The 27,797-nt window shown below is 42.2% G+C and overlaps 1 protein-coding gene across 3 annotated transcripts in view; it reads left to right on the plus strand.

Annotated features, from left to right (window-relative positions):
* The window catches only part of slc24a4b (solute carrier family 24 member 4b), a 62,420-nt gene extending 40,963 nt beyond the window's left edge, over window positions 1–21,457 (plus strand). The window contains exons 3-18 of one of the 3 annotated variants that reach the window (XR_010803814.1): window positions 923–999; window positions 2,277–2,351; window positions 3,966–4,050; window positions 4,436–4,539; window positions 6,962–7,036; window positions 7,875–7,900; window positions 8,000–8,053; window positions 9,877–9,968; window positions 11,332–11,498; window positions 13,715–13,856; window positions 15,331–15,497; window positions 15,581–15,695; window positions 16,388–16,500; window positions 17,632–17,697; window positions 17,848–18,085; window positions 18,275–21,457. Coding sequence is in view for 2 of the 3 variants with exons in the window: in XM_066676123.1 (XP_066532220.1) it covers window positions 923–999; window positions 2,277–2,351; window positions 3,966–4,050; window positions 4,436–4,539; window positions 6,962–7,036; window positions 7,875–7,900; window positions 8,000–8,053; window positions 9,877–9,968; window positions 11,332–11,498; window positions 13,715–13,856; window positions 15,331–15,497; window positions 15,581–15,695; window positions 16,388–16,500; window positions 17,632–17,697; window positions 17,848–18,000 (1,511 nt within the window). In the remaining variant the exon portion in view is untranslated. Of the gene's footprint in view, window positions 1–922; window positions 1,000–2,276; window positions 2,352–3,965; window positions 4,051–4,435; window positions 4,540–6,961; window positions 7,037–7,874; window positions 7,901–7,999; window positions 8,054–9,876; window positions 9,969–11,331; window positions 11,499–13,714; window positions 13,857–15,330; window positions 15,498–15,580; window positions 15,696–16,387; window positions 16,501–17,631; window positions 17,698–17,847 lie in introns of all 3 variants that reach the window. The other 2 variants (XM_066676123.1, XM_066676122.1) reach the window with 2 other exon arrangements.
* The last annotated feature ends 6,340 nt before the right edge of the window (window positions 21,458–27,797 follow it).

The following is a 27,797-nucleotide window of genomic DNA, read 5'->3' on the forward strand; positions in this document are numbered from 1 at the left end:
CTTGTGAACGAGTAATAAAGTACTGGCTTCAGGGACCTGGTTTGTCTGGTGGAAAAGCACAGGAGCTGAGCTGAGTAGGTGCCATGCAGTGGAAAAGCACCATAGGTCTCCCACATTTGGAGGACTGAGGCGTCAACACCGATCACATTGGACCATCAAAGGATATGGTGGACACTAACACTGCTTCACTACTCCAACGCTCGTTGTTTGTTTGATTGTAGAGATCTTGCTTCCAATAAGTGGAGGCGCTGGAGGAATATACTACTGTTAACAGAAATCTTCCTTGCTCCGAGGGTTATGTGATCATTATAAAGATTTATCTTCTGTGCGACTCTGTTTGGTTACGGCTTTCAGCTGTAAACCAAAAAGGGCATCTCCGGTTCCATTTAGGAAGGAACTTTGATGAAACGAGTAGTAATGAAACAGCTCCACTGTCCTGGGGTTGTGGTTTGAAACCTGCCTCGCTCACGGAATGTGATGTGTCTCTCTCTCTCTCTGTCTCTGTCTCTGTCTCTCTCTCTCTCTCTCTCTCTCTCTCTGTCTCTCTCTCTTTCTCTGTCTCTCTCTCTCTCTGTCTCTCTCTCTCTCTCTCTGTCTCTCTCTCTCTCTGTCTCTCTCTCTCTGTCTCTCTCTGTCTCTCTCTCTCTGTCTCTCTCTCTCTCTCTCTGTCTCTCTCTCTCTCTCTGTCTCTCTCTCTCTCTCTCTGTCTCTCTCTCTCTCTCTGTCTCTCTCTCTGTCTGTCTGTCTCTCTTTCTCTCTCTCTCTCTCTGTCTGTCTGTCTGTCTGTCTCTCTCTCTCTCTCTCTCTCTCTCTCTCTCTCTGTCTCTCTCTGTCTGTCTGTCTCTCTCTCTCTCTCTCTGTCTCTCTGTCTCTGTCTCTCTCTCTCTCTCTCTCTCTCTCTCTCTCTCTCTCTGCTTTGCAGCTGTCCATGAGTTTCCTGAGGACTTTTTTACGAACTCCGAGAGGAAGAGTGGGGCAGTACTACTGCACATCGTGGCGGTGAGAGAGAGAAACCTCTTTTGCCCTCATTTCTCCAGACTCATTTATATCACACCCCCCCCCTCCCCTTCCTTTTATCGTTCCCCTATTTTTCTCACCTTTTTCGATCATTTTCACCCACATCTCTATCTCATCAATTCATTCATCTCTTTGAGCTCCAGCTCCTCCTCATTCAAATGAGTCCTCCACACATCCCCAATCCTCCTAACCCTGTGTAATCCTCCCATGTGGAGCAGTTTGTGGACATGGCTTGTAATTTATATTTCTACTGAGTTCCTGCACTCTTCATCAAGTGTCTGTGATCCTTGCCCTTGAGAGTGATTTCTCTGAATTGTTCTTGTATTCCTAAAGCATAGTTTTACAGTGCTCCAGGGCTAGCACTGTCCCAATACTGTAACTGGACCTGACTGACCATCCCCCATTGGCCACTTCTAGCAGAATTAAAGACTGCTCCCTGTTACGTAACACATCATGATACTGTAATGTATTGCGTTATTTAGATGACTTCTGTCCTTGTTGACTTGTAATCCATACATCATTTTCTGTCTGATGGCGCCCCCTCTGGACTGTTTGTTTCACTACAATGGCTGCTGCTGCTGCAGCAATGAGAAGGAGGCTGATCCATAATTTATTCATCAGAGCAGCTTTTACACAGAGCCCAAGTAATTTCTCATGTCGGAGGAGTGTGGAAATGCCTGATTTGTAAAGCTTCACTGGAGGTGCTGCCTCCTCTCACGCTCTACACAAGTCAATCAGTGGCAGTTAAGGCCAGATTTAAAAGAGCCACTTCTAGTTTATGTTGGCCATCTTTCTCCCTTTGACTCTTATGGCTCCTCTGGTGCTTGAGCACTGACCAGTTCGGTTTTATCACCTTTTCTTCGCCCAGGCCTTTCACATATGTGAAAGCCCCCCGAGTGGCTTCTATTTACAGTTTGTTCGTATGAGGTTTCGATCCCCAGAGCTGGCAGGTCACGACTGAAGTGCTCTTGAGCGAGGCACCTAACCCCCAACTGGTCCCCGGGGGCCGTAGCTAGGGTAACCCCCACTGCTCCGGGCATGTGCTCACTGCCCCCTAGTGTTCATGTACGTCCAGGAGATGAAACGGAGTATGAAAACAACACATATTTAAAATTGACAGTTATAGAGTAAGGTACAATTATTCTCCTAAATGTACAGTAGAATATGAATTTTTCTGAGAGTGTTTGGTTAGTTATAATATTTAACTTTGTGCTGGAGCTCTAGGGCTAATATAATTCTCTACTGTGTGTCCTCTGCAGGCTCTCTACATGTTCCTGGCTCTGGCCATCGTGTGTGATGACTACTTCGTGACCTCCCTAGAGAAGCTCTGTGAGGTGAGGGCTTACATCTTTTACAGAGAACCAGTTTTTCATAAAGCAAGAATCTCGGTTTTCCAGTGAAAATAAGCTCAAAGTTTGATTGAGTGTGGGTTTCCTCCAGGTGACATTCTGTGAGGAGTGTGGTGTGTTCTCCCTGTGTCTGCGTGGGTTTCCTCCGGGTGACTGTCTGTGAGGAGTGTGGTGTGTTCTCCCTGTGTCTGCGTGGGTTTCCTCCGGGTGACTGTCTGTGAGGAGTGTGGTGTGATCTCCCTGTGTCTGCGTGGGTTTCCTCCGGGTGACTCTCTGAGGAGTGTGGTGTGTTCTCCCTGTGTCTGCGTGGGTTTCCTCCGGGTGACTGTCTGTAAGGAGTGTGGTGTGCTATCCCTGTGTCTGTGTGGGTTTCCTCCGGGTGACTGTCTGTGAGGAGTGTGGTGTGTTCTCCCTGTGTCTGTGTGGGTTTCCTCCGAGTGACTGTCTGTGAGGAGTGTGGTGTGTTCTCCCTGTGTCTGCGTGGGTTTCCTCCGGGTGACTGTCTGTGAGGAGTGTGGTGTGTTCTCCCTGTGTCTGCGTGGGTTTCCTCCGGGTGACTGTCTGTGAGGAGTGTGGTGTGTTCTCCCTGTGTCTGCGTGGGTTTCCTCCGGGTGACTGTCTGTGAGGAGTGTGGTGTGTTCTCCCTGTGTCTGTGTGGGTTTCCTCCGAGTGACTGTCTGTGAGGAGTGTGGTGCGTTCTCCCTGTGTCTGCGTGGGTTTTCTCCGGGTGCTCTGGTTTCCTCCCAAATTCCAAAAACAGACGTTGGTAGGTGGATTGGCAACTCAAAAGTGTCTGTAAGTGTGAGTGTGTTAGTGAATGTGTGTGTGTGTGTCTGTGTTGCCCTGTGAAGGACTGGCACCCCCTCCAGGGTGTATTCCTGCCTTGCTCCCCAATGATGCTTAGGCCATTTCTAATCAAATCTGATTTCTGGATGCATACATTTTCCAGTCATCTGACTACATCACAGGGTGTAAAGTATGGTATTGATACATGTTTTAGATGTTTACATGACTCTAAATTTCAGAAAATGTGGTCATTTTTGACCGGTTCTCAGTTGTATTCTTTAAATGTGCGTATAGTGTTGTTTTCTTGGAAATTCCACTTCATTCTGTTCTGGTCCTGCACACGTAAAAACCAAAACAAACAAACATTACAGTAAGAGTCAGATATACTCTGAAAAACATGAATACTTTTAATGGCTTTAATCCAATATACAAATTTGCATTATGCTCTTTACATAATTTAAATAACTGAATGACTGCTGAAGTCTGATAATGAGTGTATAATTGGTGTGCATGTAAACACATTCACTATTGACATTGTGCTTCCATTATTTTTTTCCTTTGTTTATATTAGTTTTAACTAACTCCTAATTTGTATGAAGTGGTATGAAGTGAGTGCTGATTTCTAACGTCTGTTTGTGCCTCGGTGTTTGTGGACTGGGACCTGTCCTGAACTCTTTTTGTGTATGTGCACAGATAATTGTTTTTTTTTTTTTGGCTGTAAATCATGGTTTTTCATGTTTGAGTGTGGTATCTGTGGCTTGTTTCAGTGTTTACAAGATGTAAATGGTTGTGTGGTGGAACTGTGTTCTGCAGAAGTTGGATCTGAGTGAAGATGTAGCCGGAGCCACCTTCATGGCAGCAGGAAGCTCTGCTCCTGAGCTGTTCGCATCTGTAATAGGTGAGGCATATAGCAGAACGTTTCTGACCTAATCCATTAAAAATAAATACTGCGTGTCTTTGTAACCTTTTAAGGCAAGCATTTTTGTTTATATGATCATCTATAGTATATAAAGGTGTAAATAAAACTACATAAACCCAGGATTCATGCTAGGTTTTAGTCTGAATTTCCTATATTTAAGAAAATGCAGTAGCAAGTTGGTACCTTTTGATATGTAATTATTAATAGTATCACATTTGGTACAATTTTGGTACCAACTTTCAAACTCATAATTAAAACTGTGGAAACATTTTGAAAGGTTTTGCAGATCTGATATGTTTTCACACACACACACCATATGTTTAACTTTTAGAGCTGATGTGTGTTATATTGCTTGTGTTTGTAGGTGTGTTTATCACACACGGAGACGTAGGAGTTGGAACCATTGTGGGCTCCGCCGTCTTCAACATCCTCTGCATTATCGGAGTGTGTGGGATTTTTGCAGGGCAGGTGTGTGTTTCTGTGTGCATACATAAGCACTAAGCTTGATAATAATCACAGATAATTGTTTGTATACACAGTTTGTAAAATCTCCACAGAAAATGGGACACTGTGGAGCCAGCTGCACAAAGGGTTAATTTCATCATTCTAAATGCCAAACGTGGACTAGAGGACGTGGACTTGGACCCCCACCCCCCCAGCTTTGTTAAATAGTTGAGTTCTCTGGGGTGTTGAAACAGCATCTAATATGTTTTTGTTTACATTTTAAACTAACCATCCAAGATCAGTGCCTACCCAGTAAACAATTAGCCGTTGATTCAACGTTGAAATAACGTAATGACTGCCGTCTAATCAACGTTCTCTTAAGGTTGAAAATGAAAGTTGAAAAGACGTCCGAACACAGACATTGAAAAGACGACTATTAGGCATATTTTGGACGTCCGTTGACGTTATTAATTGTTCCCGAAATAAATTACTTTTATAAAACGCATTTTGGACGTCCACTGACGTTATCGATTGGTCACCACTTAACTAACTTATTAAGATGGATTTTGGACGTCCATTGACTTTAAAATATGTCCTTGATGGACAGACTACTTTTAGACATATTTTGAACGCCCAGGGACGTTCCTTCTTTACTGGGTAATTCTGATTGTTGGTCTCAGTGGGTTTGTAGTGTGTGCATTAATCAGATGTTTGTGCGCTCTCAGAACGACAGTGACCATAATCACGGCATTAAATTTACTCTGGCAGCGTGAGTGAAACACTGTTATATAACACTTACACAAACGCACGCAACTGCTGTTTGACAGGTTTCTCCGCTGATATAATTTCAATGCGATGAACAGAGGTGGATTAAGTGCATTTGGCACTGTTCCCTTAAAGGGCATTTTCCTCTCTTCCACCTCTGTTGTGCTTCTATAGTTTGGCTCTAGAACTGAACTCGTGTTTTGAACAAGTAATGAAGACTACCACACTTATACCCCAGCAATTTTTTACAGAATTTTGGCCCCAGTTCCACCCGTTCCTGAGTCACCTCCCAATTGCACACAGTGCCACTAGCCTCGAAAAAAACATTCAGGTAGTATGTGCTTCCTCTGAGGCATCAGACAAACGCACCTATTATTTCTTAACTGCTGCTAATGCAATGCCATTGAGCAGCTTTACACATCAGAGGAGAATGCAAACTGCCCAGATCTGTCACATGACCTCACAGATGTCTGTGCTAATTAGCAACATGAACAGAGAGATAGCGGGCATCCTACCCATCCAGAGCATGAGACCAACTATGATTTCTGACGGTGCTAATGCTTAGGCCATTATGCCATTTAGGAGCCTCACCCTGAGCTTTTATTCTACGAGAAAGGTTTAAGACTAGATGATAAAATATTGCTGTGAGGATTTGATGGCATTCAGCTGCATATACCTTAGTGAGGTCAGGTTCTGATGTTGAATGATTTGATCTGGATCACAAACACCACTCAAACTCATCTTAAAGGTACTAGTCACAAATGACTCTTTGGCTGAAGTTAAACTTGTCTAAGTTTTTATTCACTGTTTGAATTTAGAAAGCCTAGCATACTGAACTGAGACCCTTTGTTTTGTTGTTTTTTTTAACCTTTCACTGACACTGGGGCTTCGAAAACACGTTGGACCAGTTAGACCAGTTTAAACAGCACACAAACAGCCTGGGGAGGAAACATCCTCAGGGGACGGTCTCTGACCTGGACTAGCGACTTACTAACACAACACAAAGAGACAGTTGTTCATGGAGGAACAGGGAAAGTGAGAGATGAGAACTGTAGGACTGCGTATTGTGGCTGACGCAAGGAGAAAGTGCAGACTGTTCTGTTGTTTTGTTTACTGTGGATATTGCTGGAGGGATGAAGGCCTTGTCTTTTTGGAGAATCTTCTTCCTTGTAGGAGGAGGTTTGGGCCCGTGTCCTGATGGAAGGAGTAATGAAAAGGTTATGAGGCTTCCTTGTGTAATCATAGCTTTGTGTGGACAGACTGCGTGTCTGTTTCTTACTGCACTACGTCTCCAAAAGTCTGCAGTCCCCTGCACATCAACGTTTCTTTTGAAATGAAGGCTCTCCTGTTCTGGGAAGGACATATAACATTACTCCAGAGAACACAGTTCCACTGCTCTACGTTCAATTCTGAGAGCTTCGTGCCCCACTAGCCCACGCATTGAGCTTGGTGACATTAAACTAGTGCTGTTGCTATGAAGTGTCCCATTCTATTTGTAACCACTATGTTACTAATAAAGTGTGTGTGCGCACGGCTAAACGTCTGTGTCAGCAAACCTTAAAGAAGCCGGATTCAATAATGAACATTCTCTTCCTTTATATTGTCTGAGAGTAGTGTATTCTCCACATGTTGCTGTCCTCTGACCTGTGAATAAAGCTGGAGATTTGGGTTTTGCTTTTAGGTGGTGCTGCTGACCTGGTGGGCTGTTTTCCGTGACTCTGTTTATTACATTCTCTCTGTGCTGGCACTGATCGCAGTAAGTCCAGCATCAACTATAATCATAATAAAATCACCCTGGAAACATGAGTGTGTACAGTGAATATGCTCAAAATATCACTTTTACATCCATTTCTTTCTTTCTTTCTTCTTTTTCTTTCTTTCTTTCTTTCTTTCTTTTTCTTTCTTCTTTCTTTCTTCTTTCTTTCTTTCTTTCTTCTTTCTTTCTTTTTCTTCTTTCTTTCCTTCCTTCTTTCTTTCCTTCCTTCTTTCCTTCTTTCTTTTTTGTAAAACCCACATGCCATTTATGTTGTGTCCAAATTGTATAATGGATGGACCAATAAAAACACACCAAAATGATACATTTGCATGCAAAAAAAAGATCCCCTCTGGGGAAAATTAAGTGTTTTACGTTGTTCACATGTCCATGTTGTTTATACCGTAGAAGCCATGTCATTAGTAAAATAAGCATTTCCACGTTGAAACTGCAGTGATCCAAAGATGGTCTTAGACGGGCAGATCCAGACTGTCAGGGTTATTTTTTACATCATAAACATGAGGAACTAATCCTATCAGTATTTGGGCTGGGGCTGGAGAGCTTCAAGTGGGAAGTGGAAGGGTGTGTGGAGACACAGGCAGGGACTGATTACATATTCATAGATCCACATGAACTGAATGAAGGCGATAATATTTGAATTCCCTCTTTGGGCAGGAGCTCCATACTATATCATTATATCAGAGCCATTGTGCACGGTTCTTAACACTGCATCCACCTACCACTGTAAAATATATAAAGCTCTGAGAAACTCAGCTAAGAGTCTGCTAAAATAAACATTTGGATACAGATGATATTCTGTTATGTTTTCTGCTTTTTTCAGTTCATTTATGATGAAAAAATAGTGTGGTGAGTGTGTATATCTCTACCGCTATATATTTTTAACTGTATTTATTAATTAGCTGTTTATTTATCATTGTGTGATGGGTGATTTATTGTTTTTTCCAGGTGGGAGAGCCTGGTGTTGGTGGTCATGTATGCAGGATACATTCTGATCATGAAGTGAGTTACACTCAATCCCCAAAATCTACACTGGCTTTCTGTAAAATACCACATTCAGTTCAAATCTCTTCTGCTCAATTACAGAGCTCTTAAGAACCTTGCTCCATCTTCTCCGTCTGATCTTCTTCCTTATGAACTTACTCACTCTCAGATCTCCTTCAGCTCAATTACCCACTACATACACCATCCAGCCTCTTTAGATTTGCAGCTCGCTTCTGGGACTCTCTCCCATCACATTTTCAACACCCCAACTCCCTCCTCACATTCAGAACCAACGTTAAAACATGACTATTCTCTCTCGCATTCAGTTGGACCCAGCCCTGAATCAATGGTTATTATTTCTATTGATTTCTATTCGATGTGATGCACAGATGATAAAGTCTTTTACTGGGTGGGTGTACTGTGAGTTGCTGGTTGAATCAGCAGTTAATCTCTTTCAGCTGCGTGCTCGAGAGTGTTGCTAATCTGTGTGTCCAATGTGCCTCTGCTGCTGCTTTGCAGCCTCATGTTCAACTACGTCAGAATAATCCCACCACATGGACACATGCAGCACTCACTCTTTAAAAACACAGTGCATCATGTTAACAGCAACGTAGGGGCAATATGTGAAGCTGTTTCAAACATTTTCATTTTCTCTTAGATAGTAATTTGCCTTTATCTCAGAATATTCAAGAAGAATGAAAGTGGTCCATGTACGGAGCCCTGAGCAACACCACTGATAAAATCTTGTCTTTTCTAAGATATTCATCTATATTTTATTGAGAAATACTTTTGTAGTTGAACATGCATCATGCAATTTAAGGCCATTCTAGAAAGACCTAAATCCAGAACTACCAGAGCTAAAACATTAGTCCATTCTAAGATCATTTACCATTTTCAGCTGATCTGAAAAGCACTTACAGCCATGGGGTGGAATGAATCTGACATAGCAGAGTATGAGGCAGCACATTGCATACACACACTACATAGTGAAAAGTAGGTGGGCGATAACTCATTCAACATCCCCTGAAATCATGCATCTTATTAGTAGTGTGTCTTTCAGCTTTTACATTTCAGTGTAAATTTGCTGGCATCTTGCCTCGTGAACCCTAGCGACGTCAGGTTTTAAGATTGCATGATTAGAAAAGCCACTACAATTAATCCCAAAGTTACTGGATGATGTTCCAAATCTATAGAGAACACAGACCAGTGCTGTGGGAGGGGTGGTTTATACCCCTCTAGTCCCTGCTAGGCTTTAGGCATGCTGAGTTCAGGCTCATGTGTAGCTGCTCAGCAGCATCCTGTTTTGATTTGGATCTTTTTATGGAGACTGAACAACCTGTGTCCACAGTATTTGCAAATTGAAGTAGCCAATTTTATTAATTATAATGGACGTCTACAAACATTTGGATTGAAGATTGGAGGCAATACCAGGCCATGTGGGAGGATTATTCAAATATAGTGATGCATGAGGCTAGTAGATCTGGATGTAAGGCTCCGTGGGACTGATGCATGTACAACTAGAAAACTATATCTTGGTAAATATTTCTTTGGAAGGACATTTATCTGTGGAGTTCCTCAAGGCTGTGCACTTGGACCACTTCTAATTTCCTTGGATTTAGATATTAGACCATTATCAGTTTATAACTGCAAGTGTACAGCTGCCTAATGGTCTATTCAGTACTTTTAGTTGGCTGCATAGTATTTTTGTAAAGCACATGGTCATGTGGTTGGATAATGCTGCATATCAGAATAATCCGACCACATGGCCATGTGCTGCACACATTTTGAAGTTTATATAATTATTTGAATAATGTCCTCCATTTTTTTTTTTTTTTTTTCAGATTCAACTCCAGCATGCAGATATTTTTCACAGGGAAAGGCAACAAGAACGTGGCCAATGGTAACGCAGCAAGTGCCAACGAACTAGAGGAGGGTAATGATTGTCTTGGCTTTGTCTGTGATGACCCCTCAGTGCCTTTATTGGGTTCAGGTAAGGCTAACCAGACAGGCTGGTCCGAGAAATTCATATCCATTTGGCCAATTCATAATCGTTTGAGACAGTAAATATCACCCGAAATTAGAGCTGAATTGATTTCTTTATACTCATTTAATTATTAATTAAGTTACTATTAACTGATCAGTTATTCAATATTTAGTTTCTCTCATTTTGCCTCTGACACGTTCCACTGTTACTTTATTGATTTATTTCTAATAATTTATTCATAGTTTGCTCTTTTTTTAATACGTTACGTATTGCCCCCTACACACTTCTTGAAATATATTACAATCTGAATTGCTCAGAGTAACTATGTGGATTGTATGAACATTATAAAACATCTACAGCCATTTTTAAGTGAAACGGTAGAACCCATATTGTTCCCTACACATCCTCTGTCAGAAACAAGCATGCATGTGACTATGGAGTATTTACTACACATCTTAATAAACAGCACGTTGTTGATTAAGGCTACAGTTCTATTCAATGAAAAGTGTGCAGTCAGTTCTAATGTGTTGTGATGCAGCTCCGATGGCTGTGCACTAATTTTAATCAAGTCCAGTCTCTAATCTGAATGTGCTTTGACTTCTAACACTCCTGTAACATCCTAGATCAGCAAAAAAAAATACGGCTGAATTTCTGGCTGTGCACCGAGTGTGTGTCTCTCTCTTAAGCTCTCCTTGCTTCAGTCCAGTGCTGACCGAGAGGTAACCCCCTGTGCTCTTTCCTTTCATCTCTATCCTCTCATCTGTCCCCTGTGACACTTCCCCACTCCTTTTGGCTCTTTTTGTTTTATCATCTTCTTATTTCTTTTTCCTCCTGAAGTCTGAGGCAGGCTCTCTGGTGATTCCTAGCTTCTCAAATAAGATTCTCATCATTCTGGTCTCTACTTGCTCGTGCTGACTGGCCTGTCTGTTTAGCCTCTCTAAAACCCACTCTGCTTCGGCTACGCAGTTTCCTCTTTTTGTGTGCAGTGACTAGACGTCTTAGGCTTCAGGGAATTTGAATAAATTATATGCATGCTATGTGGCCAAAAGTATGTGGATACAGGTTTATTTATTTATTATTTATTATACATAGTTAAGGGTTTGAAGCAATGAAGGTTTGAGTGTCTGGTGTCTACATTATTGGACATAGTGGGTTTCACCACTGTGATACATAGTGACAGTATAAATAGACTTATTTTATTTGGAAAGTAAACAGAGAATCAGATAGATATGTCAAAAAGAAAAGCAGGTAGCCCCCAGACTTTCCTGCTCTGTGGTTTGCATGCGTTTAACTGTTCCTCCGTTACGTCCAGTCAAGCCCAGTAACTACACTCGAGGCTCAGTCGTCATGGTGGATGAGATCATCAACGCTAGTCCTCCAAATTACCGCTTCCCTGAGGCTGGACTCCGTGTGATGGTCACCAATCACTTTGGTCCCAAAACCCGCCTCCGAATGGCCAGCCGCCTCATCATCACTGAGGTAACCCTGAAACAAGGAAAACATTCGAACAGTGACCGATCAAATGAATGAACGATCAAAAACTACCTGGATTGTGTTTTAAAAAATGCCATGATCAAATAAAAGCCATGGAAATAATCCTAGGATTTGTTGATTGATATGTTAACTGTACTGTGAAAGTAATCACATGATTTATTACTCCATTATAATATAATAAACTGAGGAATAATTCCAGCATATTGTAGTCCACATAGAAAACAAGCTGTAGGAATAAAGAGAGGTTACATTAATCAAAGCTATAAAACAAGCTGTAGGAATATTCCCGGATTACGTTAATCCCGTGTAATAAAATAAACTGAAGACATGGATCTCGGGTTATTTTTATCCTGTACTTTAAGCTGTGGAAATACTTCCAGGTCACATTAACCCCATAATATTAAACAAGCTGTAGAAATATTAAAATGTTATATTAATCCCATACAATAAAACAACCTCACAAATTGATCCCAGGGTACATTAATCTTGTATTTAAATAACCTGTAAAAAAATCCCAGATTATCTTAATCCCATACTATAAAACAAGCTGTAGGAATAATCCCAGATTATATAAATCCCATACTATAAAACAAGCTGTAGGAATAATCCCAGATTATATTAATCCCATACTATAAAACAAACTGTAGGAATAATATTGGGTTATATGAATCCAGTGTTATAAAACAAGCTGTAGGAATAATCCCAGGTTATCTTAATCCCATACAATAAAACAAGCTGTAGGAATAATCCCAGGTTATCTTAATCCCATACAATAAAACAAACTAGGAATAATCCCAGGTTATCTTAATCCCATACTATAAAACAAACTGTAGGAATAATCTTGGGTTATATGAATCCAGTGTTATAAAACAAGCTGTAGGAATAATCCCAGGTTATCTTAATCCCATACAATAAAACAAGCTCTAGGAATAATCCCAGATTATATTAATCCCATACTATAAAACAAATTAGGAATAATCCCAGGTTATCTTAATCCCATATTATAAAACAAGCTGTAGGAATAGTCTTGGGTTATATTAATCCAGTGTTATAAAATAAGCTGTAGGAATAATAACAGGTTATCTTAATCCCATACTATAAAACAAACTGTAGGAATAATCTTGGGTTATCTTAATCCCATACTATAAAACAAGCTGTAGGAATAATCTTGGGTTATCTTAATCCCATACTATAAAACAAGCTGTAGGAATAATCTTGGGTTATATTAATCCAGTGTTATAAAACAAGCTGTAGGAATAATCCCAGGTTATCTTAATCCCATACAATAAAACAAGCTGTAGAAATAATCTTGGGTTATATTAATCCCATACTATAAAACAACCTGTAGGAATAATCCCAGGTTATCTTATTCCCAGACTATAAAACAAGCTGTAGGAATAATTTTGGGTTATATTAATCCAGTGTTATAAAACAAGCTGTAGGAATAATCCCAGGTTATCTTAATCCCATACAATAAAACAAGCTGTAGGAATAATCTTGGGTTATCTTAATCCCATACAATAAAACAAGCTGTAGGAATAATCTTGGGTTATATTAATCCCATACAATAAAACAAGCTGTAGGAATGATCTTGGGTTATAATAATCCAGTGTTATAAAACAAGCTGTAGGAATAATCTCGGGATATATTAATCCAGTGTTATAAAACAAGCTGTAGGAATAATAACAGGTTATCTTAATCCCATACTATAAAACAAACTGTAGGAATAATCCCAAATTATATTAATCCCATACAATAAAACAAGCTGTAGGAATAATCTTGGGTTATAATAATCCAGTGTTATAAAACAAGCTGTAGGAATAATAACAGTTTATCTTAATCCCATACAATAAAACAAGCTGTAGGAATAATCTTGGGTTATAATAATCCAGTGTTATAAAACAAGCTGTAGGAATAATAACAGTTTATCTTAATCCCATACAATAAAACAAGCTGTAGGAATAATCTTGGGTTATATTAATCCAGTGTTATAAAACAAGCTGTAAAATGATGTTGATGCTTTGTGGCTTATTGTTTACTCCTGAGCTAATGACACCAAGTTCCCTGTAGACACATGAGTAGATGGTTAATGTCACCATGGGATCCACAGCTCTGAGAGCTTTACTACTTACAGCACGTAATGTTTGTGATGGTTATGTACTGCCCTGCCCTCAGAAGCTGGTGCTGTTTGTTGTGTGCAGCGTCAGAAGCTGGTACAAGGTGCCAATGGTGTGGAGACTGCAGTGATTGATGGGAAACCTGACATTGAGAATGGAAACGTGCCCGAGGATAAACCCAGTGAGGAAGAGGATGGGGAGCTAACGTCACCCTTCAGCATCCCACGTAAGAGAGGGACAAATTATTTCTCTTCTATCTCCTCTGGAATAAAGTGTATTATCAGAGAGACATCACACTAACTTTAAATACTGGAACATGTTACAAACTCCACTCTAACTCATAGGTCACTGGAGGGAGCTCTGTCACTTTAGAGGATACAGTTCCACTGATTCATAGCCCAGTGATGGGGCTTTGTGCTTCTCTAGTCCATGCCTGACACTGACCATGCTGACCTTAAAGGTACAATGAGTCATTTTTAAGGGGACATGAGGCTAGTATGGTGGTGCTACAGGTACCTGTGTCCATGCTGCTTTCCTATCTTGCGCCCCATGATTTCTAGCAAGGCTGTGGAACTACAACAGTCCTGAAAAGGGGGAAACAGTTATAGAACATGCAGACATGGAATAAAGGTTGTTATTTTTTTATTTAATTCATTCATTCATTATCTGTAACACTTATCCAGTTCAGGGTCACGTTGGGTCCAGAGCCTACCTGGAATCATTGGGCGCAAGGCGGGAATACACCCTGGAGGGGGCGCCAGTCCTTCACAGGGCAACACACACACACACACACCCCTACGGACACATTTGAGTCACCAATCCACCTACCCACGTATGTTTTTGGACTGTGGGAGGAAACCTGAGCACCTGGAGGAAACCCACGCAGACACAGGGAGAACACACCACACTCCCCACAGACAGTCACCCGGAGGAAACCCACACGGACACAGGGAGAACACACCACACTCCCCACAGACAGTCACCCGGAGGAAACCCACACGGACACAGGGAGAACACACCACACTCCTCACAGACAGTCACCCGGAGGAAACCCACGCAGACACAGGGAGAACACACCACACTCTTCACAGACAGTCACCCGGAGGAAACCCACACAGATACAGGGAGAACACACCACACTCCTCACAGACAGTCACCCGGAGGAAACCCACACGGACACAGGGAGAACACACCACACTCTTCACAGACAGTCACCCAGAGGAAACCCACACAGATACAGGGAGAACACACCACACTCCTCACAGACAGTCACCCAGAGGAAACCCACACAGACACAGGGAGAACACACCACACTCCTCGCAGACAGTCACCCGGAGGAAACCCACGCAGACACAGGGAGAACACACCACGCTCCACACAGACAGTCACCCGGAGGAAACCCACGCAGACACAGGGAGAACACACCACGCTCCACACAGACAGTCATCTGGAGTTTTTTTTTTCTTCAATACATTTTAAATCATGTTTTACACTGAAACGGCAAAAAGGAGGAGTATATAGTTGGTTGCAGTCTATATCCTCACCACTAGATGCCACAATCTAAAACACTCTACTTTTTAAGCTCATGTGCAGCTACTCCAGAACATTGTTTGTCAGTGCTTTTTTTTGTTTGTCCTTAGCTGAACACATGTAGATGATGTAGTGGCTAATGTGTGTGTGTGTGTGTGTGTGTTTACTAGGGGGCTGTATGAATAAGACTAAGTGGCTAATCTCGTGGCCTCTTCTTCTGCTGCTCTTCTTCACTATTCCGAACTGTGCAAAGCCTCGCTGGGAGAAATACTTCATGCTCTCCTTCCTGCTCTCCACTGTCTGGATCGCTGTCTTCTCCTACTTCATGGTGTGGATGGTAAGGTTTAATCCCTCCTCTTTTCTCTCTCTGTGTTGTTCATGGTGTGTTTTGTTGACCTTCTGCACTTTGTGCTGTTTCAGGTGACAATAATCGGATACACGCTTGGTATTCCAGATGTTATCATGGGAATCACGTTCCTGGCAGCAGGCACCAGCGTTCCCGACTGCATCGCCAGCCTCATCGTAGCCCGACAAGGTTTATAGTTTCACCTCAGATATGATTTTTACGTGATTGATGCTACATAAAAACCTGTTACATAGCCCTGCACCCGCTTTTGTGTCTCCATTAGATGTCAGTATAATTCTCAAGTTTTATTTCCACTGTAGTCCTCAAGTTGTACCTCAGTCTCTCTGCTATTTTAAGGTGCACTCTCTTGGAAGCAGATGTTCAGTTGCTCAATCACAGATTGTTAAATCTTTGTAGAAATACTTGAAATGAAGAGGCACACTGAAGCAGCTGCACATGACATTGTGTTGAAATCAAAGTCCCCAGCATTGGGCTGTGAAACACTGGAATTCTCTGGATTGATGGAGCTCCATCCACTATCTTTGGGATGAACTTGAGTGGTGTCTGTGATCCAGAACTAATCCTCCGTCATCAATCAGCGACTACATTAATGTTATTGTTGCTGAATGCCATCAGATCCTCAGAGCAATATTCCAAGATCCAATGCAACGTAGTCCCAGATGAATAGGAACTGTTACTGAAGGAAAAACTGCAGGTTTCTACAGACGGTTTTGCCAGATCTAGTTCTAGTTTCTAGTTCTTTTTAGTGACACATAAGACATGTATCAAACCTAAGAAAGACAACTTTTCGAATACTACATTTGGAAAAAACAGGAAACATAAGCTGAATTAAGTAAAGTGTGTGTTGCGGTGTTTTCCAGGTCTCGGGGACATGGCAGTGTCCAACACTATTGGCAGTAATGTGTTTGACATCTTGGTGGGACTGGGGGTGCCCTGGGCTCTACAGACCATGGCCATCAATTACGGCTCAGTGGTAAGTACATGCCAACAGGGGTTGGACAATAAAACTGAAACACCTGGTTGTAGACCACAGTAATTTATTAGTATGGTGTAGGGCTTCCTTTTGCAGCCAATACAGCGTCAGTACGTCTTGGGAATGACATGTACAAGTCCTGCACAGTGGTCAGAGGGATTTGAAGCCATTCTTCTTGCAGGATAGTGGCCAGGTCTCTACGTGATGCTGGTGGAGGAAAACGTTTCCTGACTCGCTCCTCCAAAACACCCCAAAGTGGCTCAATAATATTTAGATCTGGTGACTGTGCAGGCCATGGGAGATGTTCAACTTCACTTTCATGTTCATCAAACCAGTCTTTCACCAGTCTCGCTGTGTGTATTGGTGCATTGTCGTCCTGATACACGCACCGCCTTCAGGACACAATGTTTGAACCATTGGATGCACATGGTCTTACTGGTGCAATGTGCAGTTAATGAAGATTGGCCACCAGGCTGCTCCAATTTAGCCATGAAACCTCCCACACTACTACGACAGGTGTTTCAGTTTCATTGTCTAACCCCTGTTCATACTACAGGGAACATACATTCTTCTGAAAAGGGCTGTAATACAGAGTTGTTGTTAGAGAGGATTACGCTTGATGAATTTGAGATTTGAACCTAGCACCTGAACGGCAGAAACTTCCATCCACTGAAGCTAAGCAGGCCCTTGGTTGGGAGACCTCCTTACTTTGGTAGGTGCCGGTGGGGCCAACATGTGGGGTGGGGGTGTCTCTCTGTAAATCCCAATGTTAATGCTCAGGGGACACAGTAAACCCTTTTGAACGACACGATGACACGTACAAGAGAGTTCCCAGGGCAGCCACATTTCCTCGAAAATTAAGGTGTTTCTCCTGATGTCCAGCCCAAGTCACTGCCCAAGTTCGGCCTCCTACTCATCCCCATCTTTAAATAAATAGGAGACGAGAAAAAGTGACTGATAGCTGGTGGATAAAGTGCTTTGTGACTGATATTGTATTAGGTGTGGCGCCCCCTCCAGGGTGTGTTCCTGCCACGTGGCCAGTGATTCCGGGTAGGCTCCGAACCCACCGTGACGCTCAACCAGATCAGGACTGATTGTGTGCTAATCATCTCCTCGCTTTGCTGTGTGCAGGTGATGATAAACAGTCGAGGGCTGCTGTACTCTGTGGTGTTGCTGCTGGGCTCTGTGGCTCTCACTGTGAGTTTCCTGCCCTACTTTCTCTTACACCTCACATCACCTTACCCCTTACAATGGCTCACAACCGGTTTTCTTTGAATCTAATGTTCTAGGGGAACATGGGGTTGGTTCTTACATGTTAGAATGTGTCTACCACTATTCTCTCTGCAGATCCTGGGCATTCACGTCAACAAATGGAAGCTGGACTTCAAGCTGGGCTTGTATGTGTTGATCCTGTATGCCATCTTCCTCACCTTCTCCATCATGATAGAGTACAACGTCTTCACCTTCGTCAACCTGCCCATGTGTCAGGAGGACCATTAGAAGCTTCTGCTCGGAATCCTCCACGAATCTGGCTTCTTCAGGTGTTTTAAAAACATCCGAGACTAGGTTCAGAATGCACCTCCAGGTCCCATCATTCATTCTTAAAGGAATAGCATGTTAAAACCTGCCAGCAGTCGATGAAAACCAGTAGCCATCAGTGAGCATTACTGTCACATAATGCTAAACCGAGGCTATTTGCTTTAATTCACTGTTAGCAACATTAGCCAAATGAGCTATTCCCTTAATAAACAAGAGCACTCTTCTTCCACTGCAGTGTCAAAAAAAACCACCATTACCTCAAAGTCCACGTTCCTTCAGCTGGGGCAAACAGAGGCACCTGTAGACCAGAGAAGATCAAATCTGAGCGCCAATGGATTCCACAAAGACGTCACTCAGTTCCCGCTGTTCATTTAAAATGGTGTCCTAAAGGTTTTAAGATGAAGCTACAGCACTAATCTCACACCAACAGCCTGGTCCCACCCTCCATTTTGGTTCATGAAAAGGACCTCTTTCGTAGCAGCTCTTTGCTTCTTTTTTTCCCCCTCTCCAAAAACAAACGAGGATCACTCCTCTGCCAAATATAGACCATGTCCCACTGCTATTGAATTGTTCCATCTTTCCCCAAGGGAATCCTAACCTTTTTTTTTCTTTCGTTTTTCACTCTATTTATTCCTTTAATTTATTTATATTTTTTAAAGTGCTCCGTGTTGTATTTTTATTTATTTATTTATTTATTACATTTTTTAAAAACCAGAATACTCCGGATGTGTGAACTTTACTGTTATGTGGCACTGCATTACATCAGTGTGTATTTTTGTGCAGATAACTGCAAGAGGAGCACGTCAAACAGACGTTTGGTCATAGGTGTTATTTGCTTCGTACCTCTAGAAAAATGTGCTTTTTTTATTTTATTTCTTATTTTTTAAAAAGAGGCTGTACATTTATTTTCAGTTTAGAAATGGGACTCCGAGAAATGTCAAGCTGCACAACACGAGTAGTATGAAGAATTCCTGGGGTGAATTACGGCTATGTGGCAACCTACCCTTGTCCCCGTCATGAGGGAACAGACCCTCTCTTTGTACATCATCAGAAGGAGATCACAGGCGCTCTGTATCAGGGAATAAAATGGATGTATGAAATCCATTGGGCAGTTGGTGTTCCATTGACAATGACTTGTGTGATACATGCACTTTAAAACAAAGAAAACACGTAAGCAGTCCTTCGTCATTCAACATGAACCAGTGCTTCCTTCTGTGTGTGTCTCTGTGAGTGTGTGTGAGACACAGTATGAGAGCAAGTCAAATACAAAAAGAGGATGTCCCTCTATCACCGTGAGCACAAGCCCATGCGATCGCATCCTGTCCACAGCGCATGATGGGACCTTTGCAGAGAGCCGTCTCTATGGCGACCATGACCCAATCGCAACCTGGCAGCTATGAGCAAAAACCGCAGTCAAGATCAAGCAAAAACAAGCAGCCACTCACCAGGAGAAGAGTCGGGGTCTTTTTCTTTTTTGACTGTCTGCGTCCGTCTGAGAAAAGCTCTGATTTGATGCTACTATATGCAATCTCAATATGAGCATCACTCTTGGGGTCTTCTACCTTCAAAGGACAAACACCAACCTCTTTTGCTTGGAGGACTGTCTTGAGTAACTCAAAGTGAACAGGATTTAGCAATATCTGTGTTTGGTGAGAGGGAGGGTTTTACAAAGCAGGATTCCTCACTTTTGGAGCTAACGACGTTCAGCTAATTAAAGCAACACTAGGTAGGATTTGGTAGTTTTGCTCCTGGGCTCTCCCTAGTGTTGCAGAGTGTAATTAATTTATTTTTTTTCAAAACTGTCCTAAAACCTGTCGGAAGGGGGAGGTTTCCTACCGTCTCCAGAATAGATACATAGTGCGGTTTCTTCAGTGCTGAGCCCAGAGTAGCAGTGATAGAGGCTCTGATCTCCCTGTTACAGATCAGTGAAGCACCTCAATGATTTTTAAGCTGTAGTTTAAAGGTAAAAATACTACTTAGTGTTGCTTTAAGCACTGGAGTCATCTGGCGCACTGAAAAACCCACCAGACCGTCTTCAGTTTGATCTACCTACAGGTTGTGGGGTCTGTTATTAACTAACTGAGGACTTTTATTATGAAGCTAACAGGATATGGTTTAATTTGGGCTACCGCTTGCTAAGTGATCAATCCTGCTCTGTTAAAAGCTCGTGTGCAGCGAGAGATTGGACAGAATGCTCTGAAAGGGGACACTATGCAGGCCGTCTTCTCCAGGGCATTATTTTCCACCTTACTTACTGAAGTGTGTGAGAAAACTCTGGGCCGGAGCGAACCTCCTCCTGCTCCACTGGAGGACAGACAGAGAGAGAGAGAACTCTACAGGCTGTTCAGTTGACTTTGAGACTTTGCTTTTTCGTTTTGGAGGCCTGAAGCTGCTACTCTGACCGAGAGGAAGTGACCGCACACTGGACAACCTGCCCACGAAGTCCTTCGCACCACTGTAATAGGTCCTACTCTCCGTGTCCCTTCCTGGAGGTCCCTCTTGCCTCGGCGCTCAACTGTACTTCATCCGATTGTTATGTTTGAACAGCATCGTGTACGGAACCTGAGAACAAACTTTTCTCTAGTGCCATTTTCTATATTTGCGGACATTGTTGATGCTGAATTCTCAGCTACGTATTTATTTTTTTCACATTTTGTTGTAAGAATCGCGACTCTGTACATACGGTTTTGACATTTAGTGACGAGTGGAGAAACTTGATTTAAATTTTCCAGAGGCTGAAGATGGTCTCGGAGTTTGTTTGTGGTGTTAAATGATTGGGGGGGGGGGCTTTATTGTGGCCACGCATCCTTCGCCCTCCCCTCATCTGAGAGGACCAGCATCGCCGTGGTCTTGTACTGTGTTTCATCCAAAACACACACAAATGTCAATGTACGGTCTCACTGGAGCTGAACTGCTTATTGGATGATGACATTTCAACAAGTAGAATTTCTGATGGCATCATGTTGTCTTTGACAGATTCTAAAAAGAAATGGGTATGAAATCAGCGCACACTAAACAGATTTATTATGACTTTGGAAACACTGCTGCGGGAGTGTATTGGTTCAATATGAACGAAAGCGACCCTATGCACTGTGAGCTGTATCTGACGTTGGATTTATGTCTATATATATATATAATAATTTTAATGTACATTTAGAAACTATGAACCATAAATGATGACATCTGTATAACTTCTTTGAATGTATCGTCTTGCTCTAATGGACATATCCAACCAATGCATTTTACTGTAAAGCAATAACATACAAAAAAAAAGACAAAAGAATTCCTGTACATTTGTCATATAAGTCTTTAGAAATGGGATGTTAGCCACAAAAATAAATATTGCCATTTATACCTGTTTCATAGTTTTTGGGCAATGTGCTCTTTTAAATTCCCAAGCAGTCCAGCCACTGAAAGCCTAACGCCTGTGTCCCAAAGCCAAGGCATTAGCAGCGTACCTCAGCCACTGTGTCTCAGAAGGCTGTTTGAGGAAGACGAATTCTTCAAGAAATGCATCCGACATTTGGGCAGATCTCAGGGATGCAACCAATGTTCCTGTTCGTTGTAGGTTTGAGGAAGAGGATGTTAAAAAAAAAAAAAAAAAAAAAAAACATGAAAGGGCGCACACACAAAGGCTTTACATTAAATCTAATGCTTCCTGTGAAACAGCTCTTCCTATTCTCTAGGAGAAATTAAAGTTTCCTCTCTCAACCAAAGGTGGGCATTTTTAATCTGTACTCAAGTAGTAGTCAGTGGGCGCAAGGCAGAAAAACACCCTGAAGGGGGAGCCAGTCTTTTGAGTCACCAATGCAACGTGGGTTTTTGGACTGTGGGAGGAAACCGGAGAAGGAGGAAACCCACGCAGACACAGGGAGAACACACTACACTCCTCACAGACAGTCACCCTGAGGAAACCCACGCAGACACAGGGAGAACACACTACACTCCTCACAGACAGTCACCCGGAGGAAACCCATGCAGACACAGGGAGAACACACCACAATCCTCACAGACAGCCACCCGGAGGAAACCCACGCAGCCACAGAGAGAACACACCACACTCCTCACAGACAGTCACCCGGAGGAAACCCACGCAGACACAGGGAGAACACACCACAATCCTCACAGACAGTCACCCGGAGGAAACCCACGCAGACACAGGGAGAACACACCACACTCCTCATAGACAGTCACCCGGAGGAAACCCACGCAGACACAGAGAGAACACACCACACTCCTCACAGACAGTCACCCGGAGGAAACCCACGCAGACACAGGGAGGACACACCACACTCCTCACAGACAGTCACCTGGAGGAAACCCACCACACTCCCCACAGACAGTCACCTGGAGGAAACCCACGCAGACACAGGGAGAACACACCACACTCCTCACAGTCACCCGGAGCGGGACTCGAACCCACAACCTCATGCTCCCTGGAGCTGTGACTGTAACACTACCTGCCACTAATTTATACTAAACACTTATAAATATGTCATTTAAATTATATTAAGTTACACTTAATATATATACTCAGTTTACTAGTAATGTTGTGTTTGTCACTCTTCTAATACAACTGATATATAATTCTCTGAGCTGCATAAAAAATGTGCGGTAAAACAAAACACTATTATATAATATATTATAAAATACTATTATAAAGTGTTACAAATTACAATACTTTGTTTTAAAAGAATTTGACTTATACCACAAGCATATAAATATATTTAAAGGGTACTTAGAGTTGCAGAAATATCATACAACTAGTACGCTAAGTATATATTAAGAGTAACTTAACATAATTTAAATTATATATTAGTAATGATTTAGTACAAATGGGTGTTTCCAAAGCAGTACACTTTAAGTACACACTTGTTCCACAAGGGGGTGCTACTCTACTTCACATTAACGTCACGACATCAACGTGACCAAACTAAACACGAGGTTTGTACAAAAATGTGCAGATGATAAAATATGTTCATGGATTATTAAGCCATATACACTTAATGGGTTATGCATTTCCTCCAAGTCTTATCAGCTATTACATATCCAACAAAACTAATTATACACCCAATTATGGTTATTATTGACTATAAGATTAAAATAAATGATTAAAAATCTTAATTAAGATATATATGTATATATATAAAAAAAGCTTTAACCCCTTTGCTTTATGAAATAAGCCCCTCCATTTTTTAATGGGGTGATTTTACCATAGAGCTGTACAGGTCCATCATATTGGTCCATACTCAGATGTATTCAAAGAGCCACCAGACCTACCCAGTAAACATTTAGCCGTTGAAATAACGTAATGACTGCCGTCTAATCAACGTTTTTGAAGGTTGAAAATGAAAGTTGAAAAGACGTCCAAACACAGACATTGAAAAGACGACTATTAGACGTATTCTGGACGTCCATTGACATTATGAATTGGTCCCGAAATAAATTACTTGTATAAAACGCGTTTTGGACGTCCACTGACGTTATCGATTGGTCACCACTTAACTAACTTATTAAGATGGACTTTGGACGTCCATTGACGTTTAAAATATGTCCTTGACGGACAGACTACTTTTAGACCTATTTTGAACGTCCAGGGACGTTCCTTGTTTACTGGGTAAGGACACCCTGGACAGAGCTCCAGTCCCTTACAGGAAATTAACTAACAAAGTTCGCCATAGTCCACCTATAAATGTGTTTTTGGACTGTGGGAGGAAACTGAGGCATACAGAGGAAAGCCAAGCAGACACAGGGAGAACTCTTCTCAAAGAAAAATATGAGGAGATAATACATTAATCGCTTGGATCAGCGCTTGTTTTTACTGTGGGCCTTTGTGGGAGTGTGGGGGTTTGGTTTTCCAACGTTATACGTGAGGTTTAGCTGAAAGAACTAGATGTACCTGATTAAAAAAAACAAAAAAACAAACAAAAAAAAACAAAACACAAAAACTCCAGGGGAAATCCATAACACTGCTGTAAAATGTCTCCCTCTAACCCCATGCTGCTGGTTATTTACATCAAGTGTTGGGAGAAGTATTTTGACCAGCAGATGGCAACCTAAGCCAAGAATCGGATAAAACAAGGCTATCCATTAGCAATCTTTCCAGAAGGTTAAGTTCCTATTCTGCTGCACAGATGGATTGGTTTCTATTTAGCAGTAAGAGGTAAAATCAATTAATAGAAATAGGTGATTTGCAGGACTTCTTTTGAATCTTTCTGATGCTGTAATGTTTTTGGATACCATTATCTTTTCATTTAAAAGGGAAAATATCATTCATTATCTGTAACCCTTATCCAGTTCAGGGTCGCGGTGCGTCCAGAGCCTACGTGGAATCATTGGGCGCAAGGCGGGAATACACCCTGGAGGGGGAGCCAGTCCTTCACAGGGCAACACAGACACTCACACCTACGGACACATTTTGAGTTGCCAATCCACCTACCAAAGTGTGTTTTTGGACTGTGGGAGGAAACCGGAGCACCCGGAGGAAACCCATGCGGACACAGGGAGAACACACCACACTCCTCACAGGCAGTCACCCGGAGCAGGAATCAAACCCACAACCTCAAGGTCCCTGGAGCTGTGTGACTGCGACACTAACCTGCTGCGCCACCGTGCCGCCCAAAGGGAAAATAAACATTTGTAAATGTATAGATTTAAAATGTTCCATTACTTAAGTGTTCCCTCAATTTAGTGGTGACAAATAAACAGATAAACACCACATACGGGGATGTCTACGACTGTGGGGAAGCTCTGTTCATGTTCAGAAGCATGTCTTTTAAGGTGGAACATTACGTTTGTACGGCTGTGGTTTGCACGTTGTTGAACTTGCCTGAAAGTTTTTATTTACTGATCGAATTACCGCAGAAGAGTTGTTTAGTTTGGCAGGAGGTTCAGTAACGCAGTTCCCAAATCCCGTCTCCTGAATTTGGAAGTTTTTCCAACTTAAGTGAATAAGTGATCAGACTCAACACAATTAACTCAATATTACCCACCTATGGAGCAAGAATAGAGCTGTATCCTCATCTATGTTCATGCCTTTCAATGTTTGGAGGTCCAAAAGGTCTGTTGTCTAAAATCACTCAGATTCAGTTTCTGTCATCAGCAGAGAGAGAGAGAGAGAGAGAGAGAGAGAGAGAGAGAGAGAGAGAGAGAGAGAGAGAGGCTGACTAGCATACCAGGCAGAGACACTTTGTTTTTGTTTTTTACCCATTTACAGACACTGGGTTTTCATAAAAACATTTGACGAGTCTTGAGCATGCAAACTGACTAGAGACCAGGAGACGGTGAGGAAAAATCCTCAGACTTTTATAAAGATGTTTATTGACTAAAATCATTAAAGCTTTTATTTTACAGAGAGAAACCCAAGCTGCACTTTCCATTCAGACCAGAACACAGCCACAGTTGCTTGGGCCCACCCTTCTACTGTGAGGAGATTGACACAACACTATGGCTCTGAAAGGATGTGGAGCTTTTGAAAAGACTGCAATTAAAAAAGCAAAAGAAGAGCCTCTGGAACTCTAACAAAGAAGCTGCTGGTTTTCCCAAAACAATACACTTGGACTGTGAGAATCAGAAAATTCAACCAGCCTGAAATTAGGAGGGGAGTGGAGAAACTTTACTGCAGACTACTTTGGAAAACCAAGCATTCTCTCAAAAATAATTTAGGCCTTTAATATTTTGAATGACGACTACTGACGTGCAGACGGTAGCTAACGGTAGCTCTACAGTCAGATCGTCCAATCAGAAGATTTTAGGCTACTTCACCACGCCCCCTTCTCACTCAAGCGAACCAATCGGAGTAGGGGAGGGCGGGACTAGTTTGAGAACGAAATGCTTCTCGAAGTTCTATGTAAGCTCTAGAAAAACAAAATCCCACCAAAAGTGGTTCTTCTTTGGCATCGCTCAAAGAACCTCTTGTAGCACCTTAATTTTTAAGAGTGTGTTTATGTACACAATAGGTGTGCTATAAAACATCAGCGATGACTTTGAACTTGGATATACTCTGTATGAAGGAATGTGCTTCTGGGTGGAGACTGCAGAGCTCGTTTAACAGAATAATGTGGGGTAAGAAATAGAGCATGGTGTATTTTTAGGACTGGGATGCTGTGAGATGCAGTAATTTGATGTATGCAAAGGTGGACACCATTAACATGTCTGTCCTAATCTGCACTGTGTTTCTCTGAGCATGCCTCAGGTTCAGACAATTGATTTTCTGTAATGAGCTTCACCTCAGGCCACGGCGTTAACAAGCTGCTCCCTGGCCTCGAGGCAAAGGATCAGCCTGTGATCAGCTACTTCTGCAGCCTCCAACAGCCAGAAACGTGTTAAACCCCTTAGACGTTGCTGTCCTTTAGTTTTGGCATTCTCCTCCACACTTTGTTCTCCAAATTTCATTTTCTTGCCCAGTGTATTTTCCAATCTCATTTTCTGGCACAGAACATTATTCAGATTTCATTTTCTGGCATAGTTCATTGTCCAGATAGGGTTGGGTGGTATAATGATAATAAAGTATACAGCGGAATTTTAAAATGTGTACGGTATCTCAAAACAAGGTGTGTCACATTTATGTTCTGGGTCTTTAAATACAAGCCAAATTCGTTCATGTGTATTGAGAGCCACATGGGGGCGCTGTGGGAGCTCACTGTCTCATGTCACACTCTGAAAATGTGTGGGGAAAAAGTGCTAACCCAGTAGCCTCCACAGAGTTTAGCGCTAATATGGGGTTAAAGAGAGAGGAAGGAAGCTGTAAACAGACAAAATACTCAGAAGACACTTCACTCGACTTTGTGATCACAGGCTTTATCTCTGAACATGTGTGTAACCAGTGCCTGTTAGCTGGCTAGTTATGCTTGTGTTATGTAACTGTGAAGAACCATCTTATTTTGCAGTGTTTCAAATGTTTTTGCTCCTCCAGTAGCAAATGCTCAGAATCGTGTTTTTATCTTCAGCATGTGTGTCTGATTACACTGTTGGGCTGTGCTGTGCTGAACTGCACAGAGCCGAAAAGCATTCACTCGACTTTGTGCTCACAGATATGAGGCTCACACAGCCCCACAGTTCATCTCCTTCTCTGTCCACAGTAATACAGTGTACCATGTTAATTAGGGTGACCAGAGGTCCTCTTTTACCCGGACATGTCCTCTTTTTTAGACTTAAAAAAATGTCCGGGCGGAATTTCACAAACGTCCGGGATTTTGTTTTTCTAGAGCTTGCATAGAACTTTGAGAAGTTTCGTTCACAAACTAGTCCCGCCCTCCCCTACTCCGATTGGTTCGCTTGAGTGAAAAGGGGGTGTGGTGAAGTAGCCTAAAATCTTCTGATTGGACGGTCTGACTGTAGCGCTACCGTTATTGGTCGATAACCTTCTCTGTAAACATTTAATTGGTCAGTCTGCACGTCAGTAGTCCTTGTTTACATCAGGCAAAGGTAAAGGACCTAAAGGCACACATAGGTTCAGCTAAGCATACAATGGCAGCGAGGGGCGCTCATCACTCCATCCCCCCCCCACCCCAAGACGTGTCCTCTTTTTCTACATCTCAGATCTGGTCACCCTAATGTTAATATTCTGAGATGATATGATGGTATAAAAAGAAAAAGTGTGGATACTGCCCATGCCTACGTCCAGGTTTCACTTTTGGCACAATTCTAGAACCAAGTCTCAGTTTTGGCACGGTTCATTCTCCAAGTCATACTTTCTGGCACAGTTCATTCTTCAAGTCTCAATTTCTGGCAGAGATATTTCTCAGGACTCACTTTCT

The sequence above is a fragment of the Hoplias malabaricus genome, chromosome 7 (assembly GCF_029633855.1).
Source record: "Hoplias malabaricus isolate fHopMal1 chromosome 7, fHopMal1.hap1, whole genome shotgun sequence".
In the NCBI taxonomy this organism is placed as follows: domain Eukaryota; kingdom Metazoa; phylum Chordata; class Actinopteri; order Characiformes; family Erythrinidae; genus Hoplias; species Hoplias malabaricus.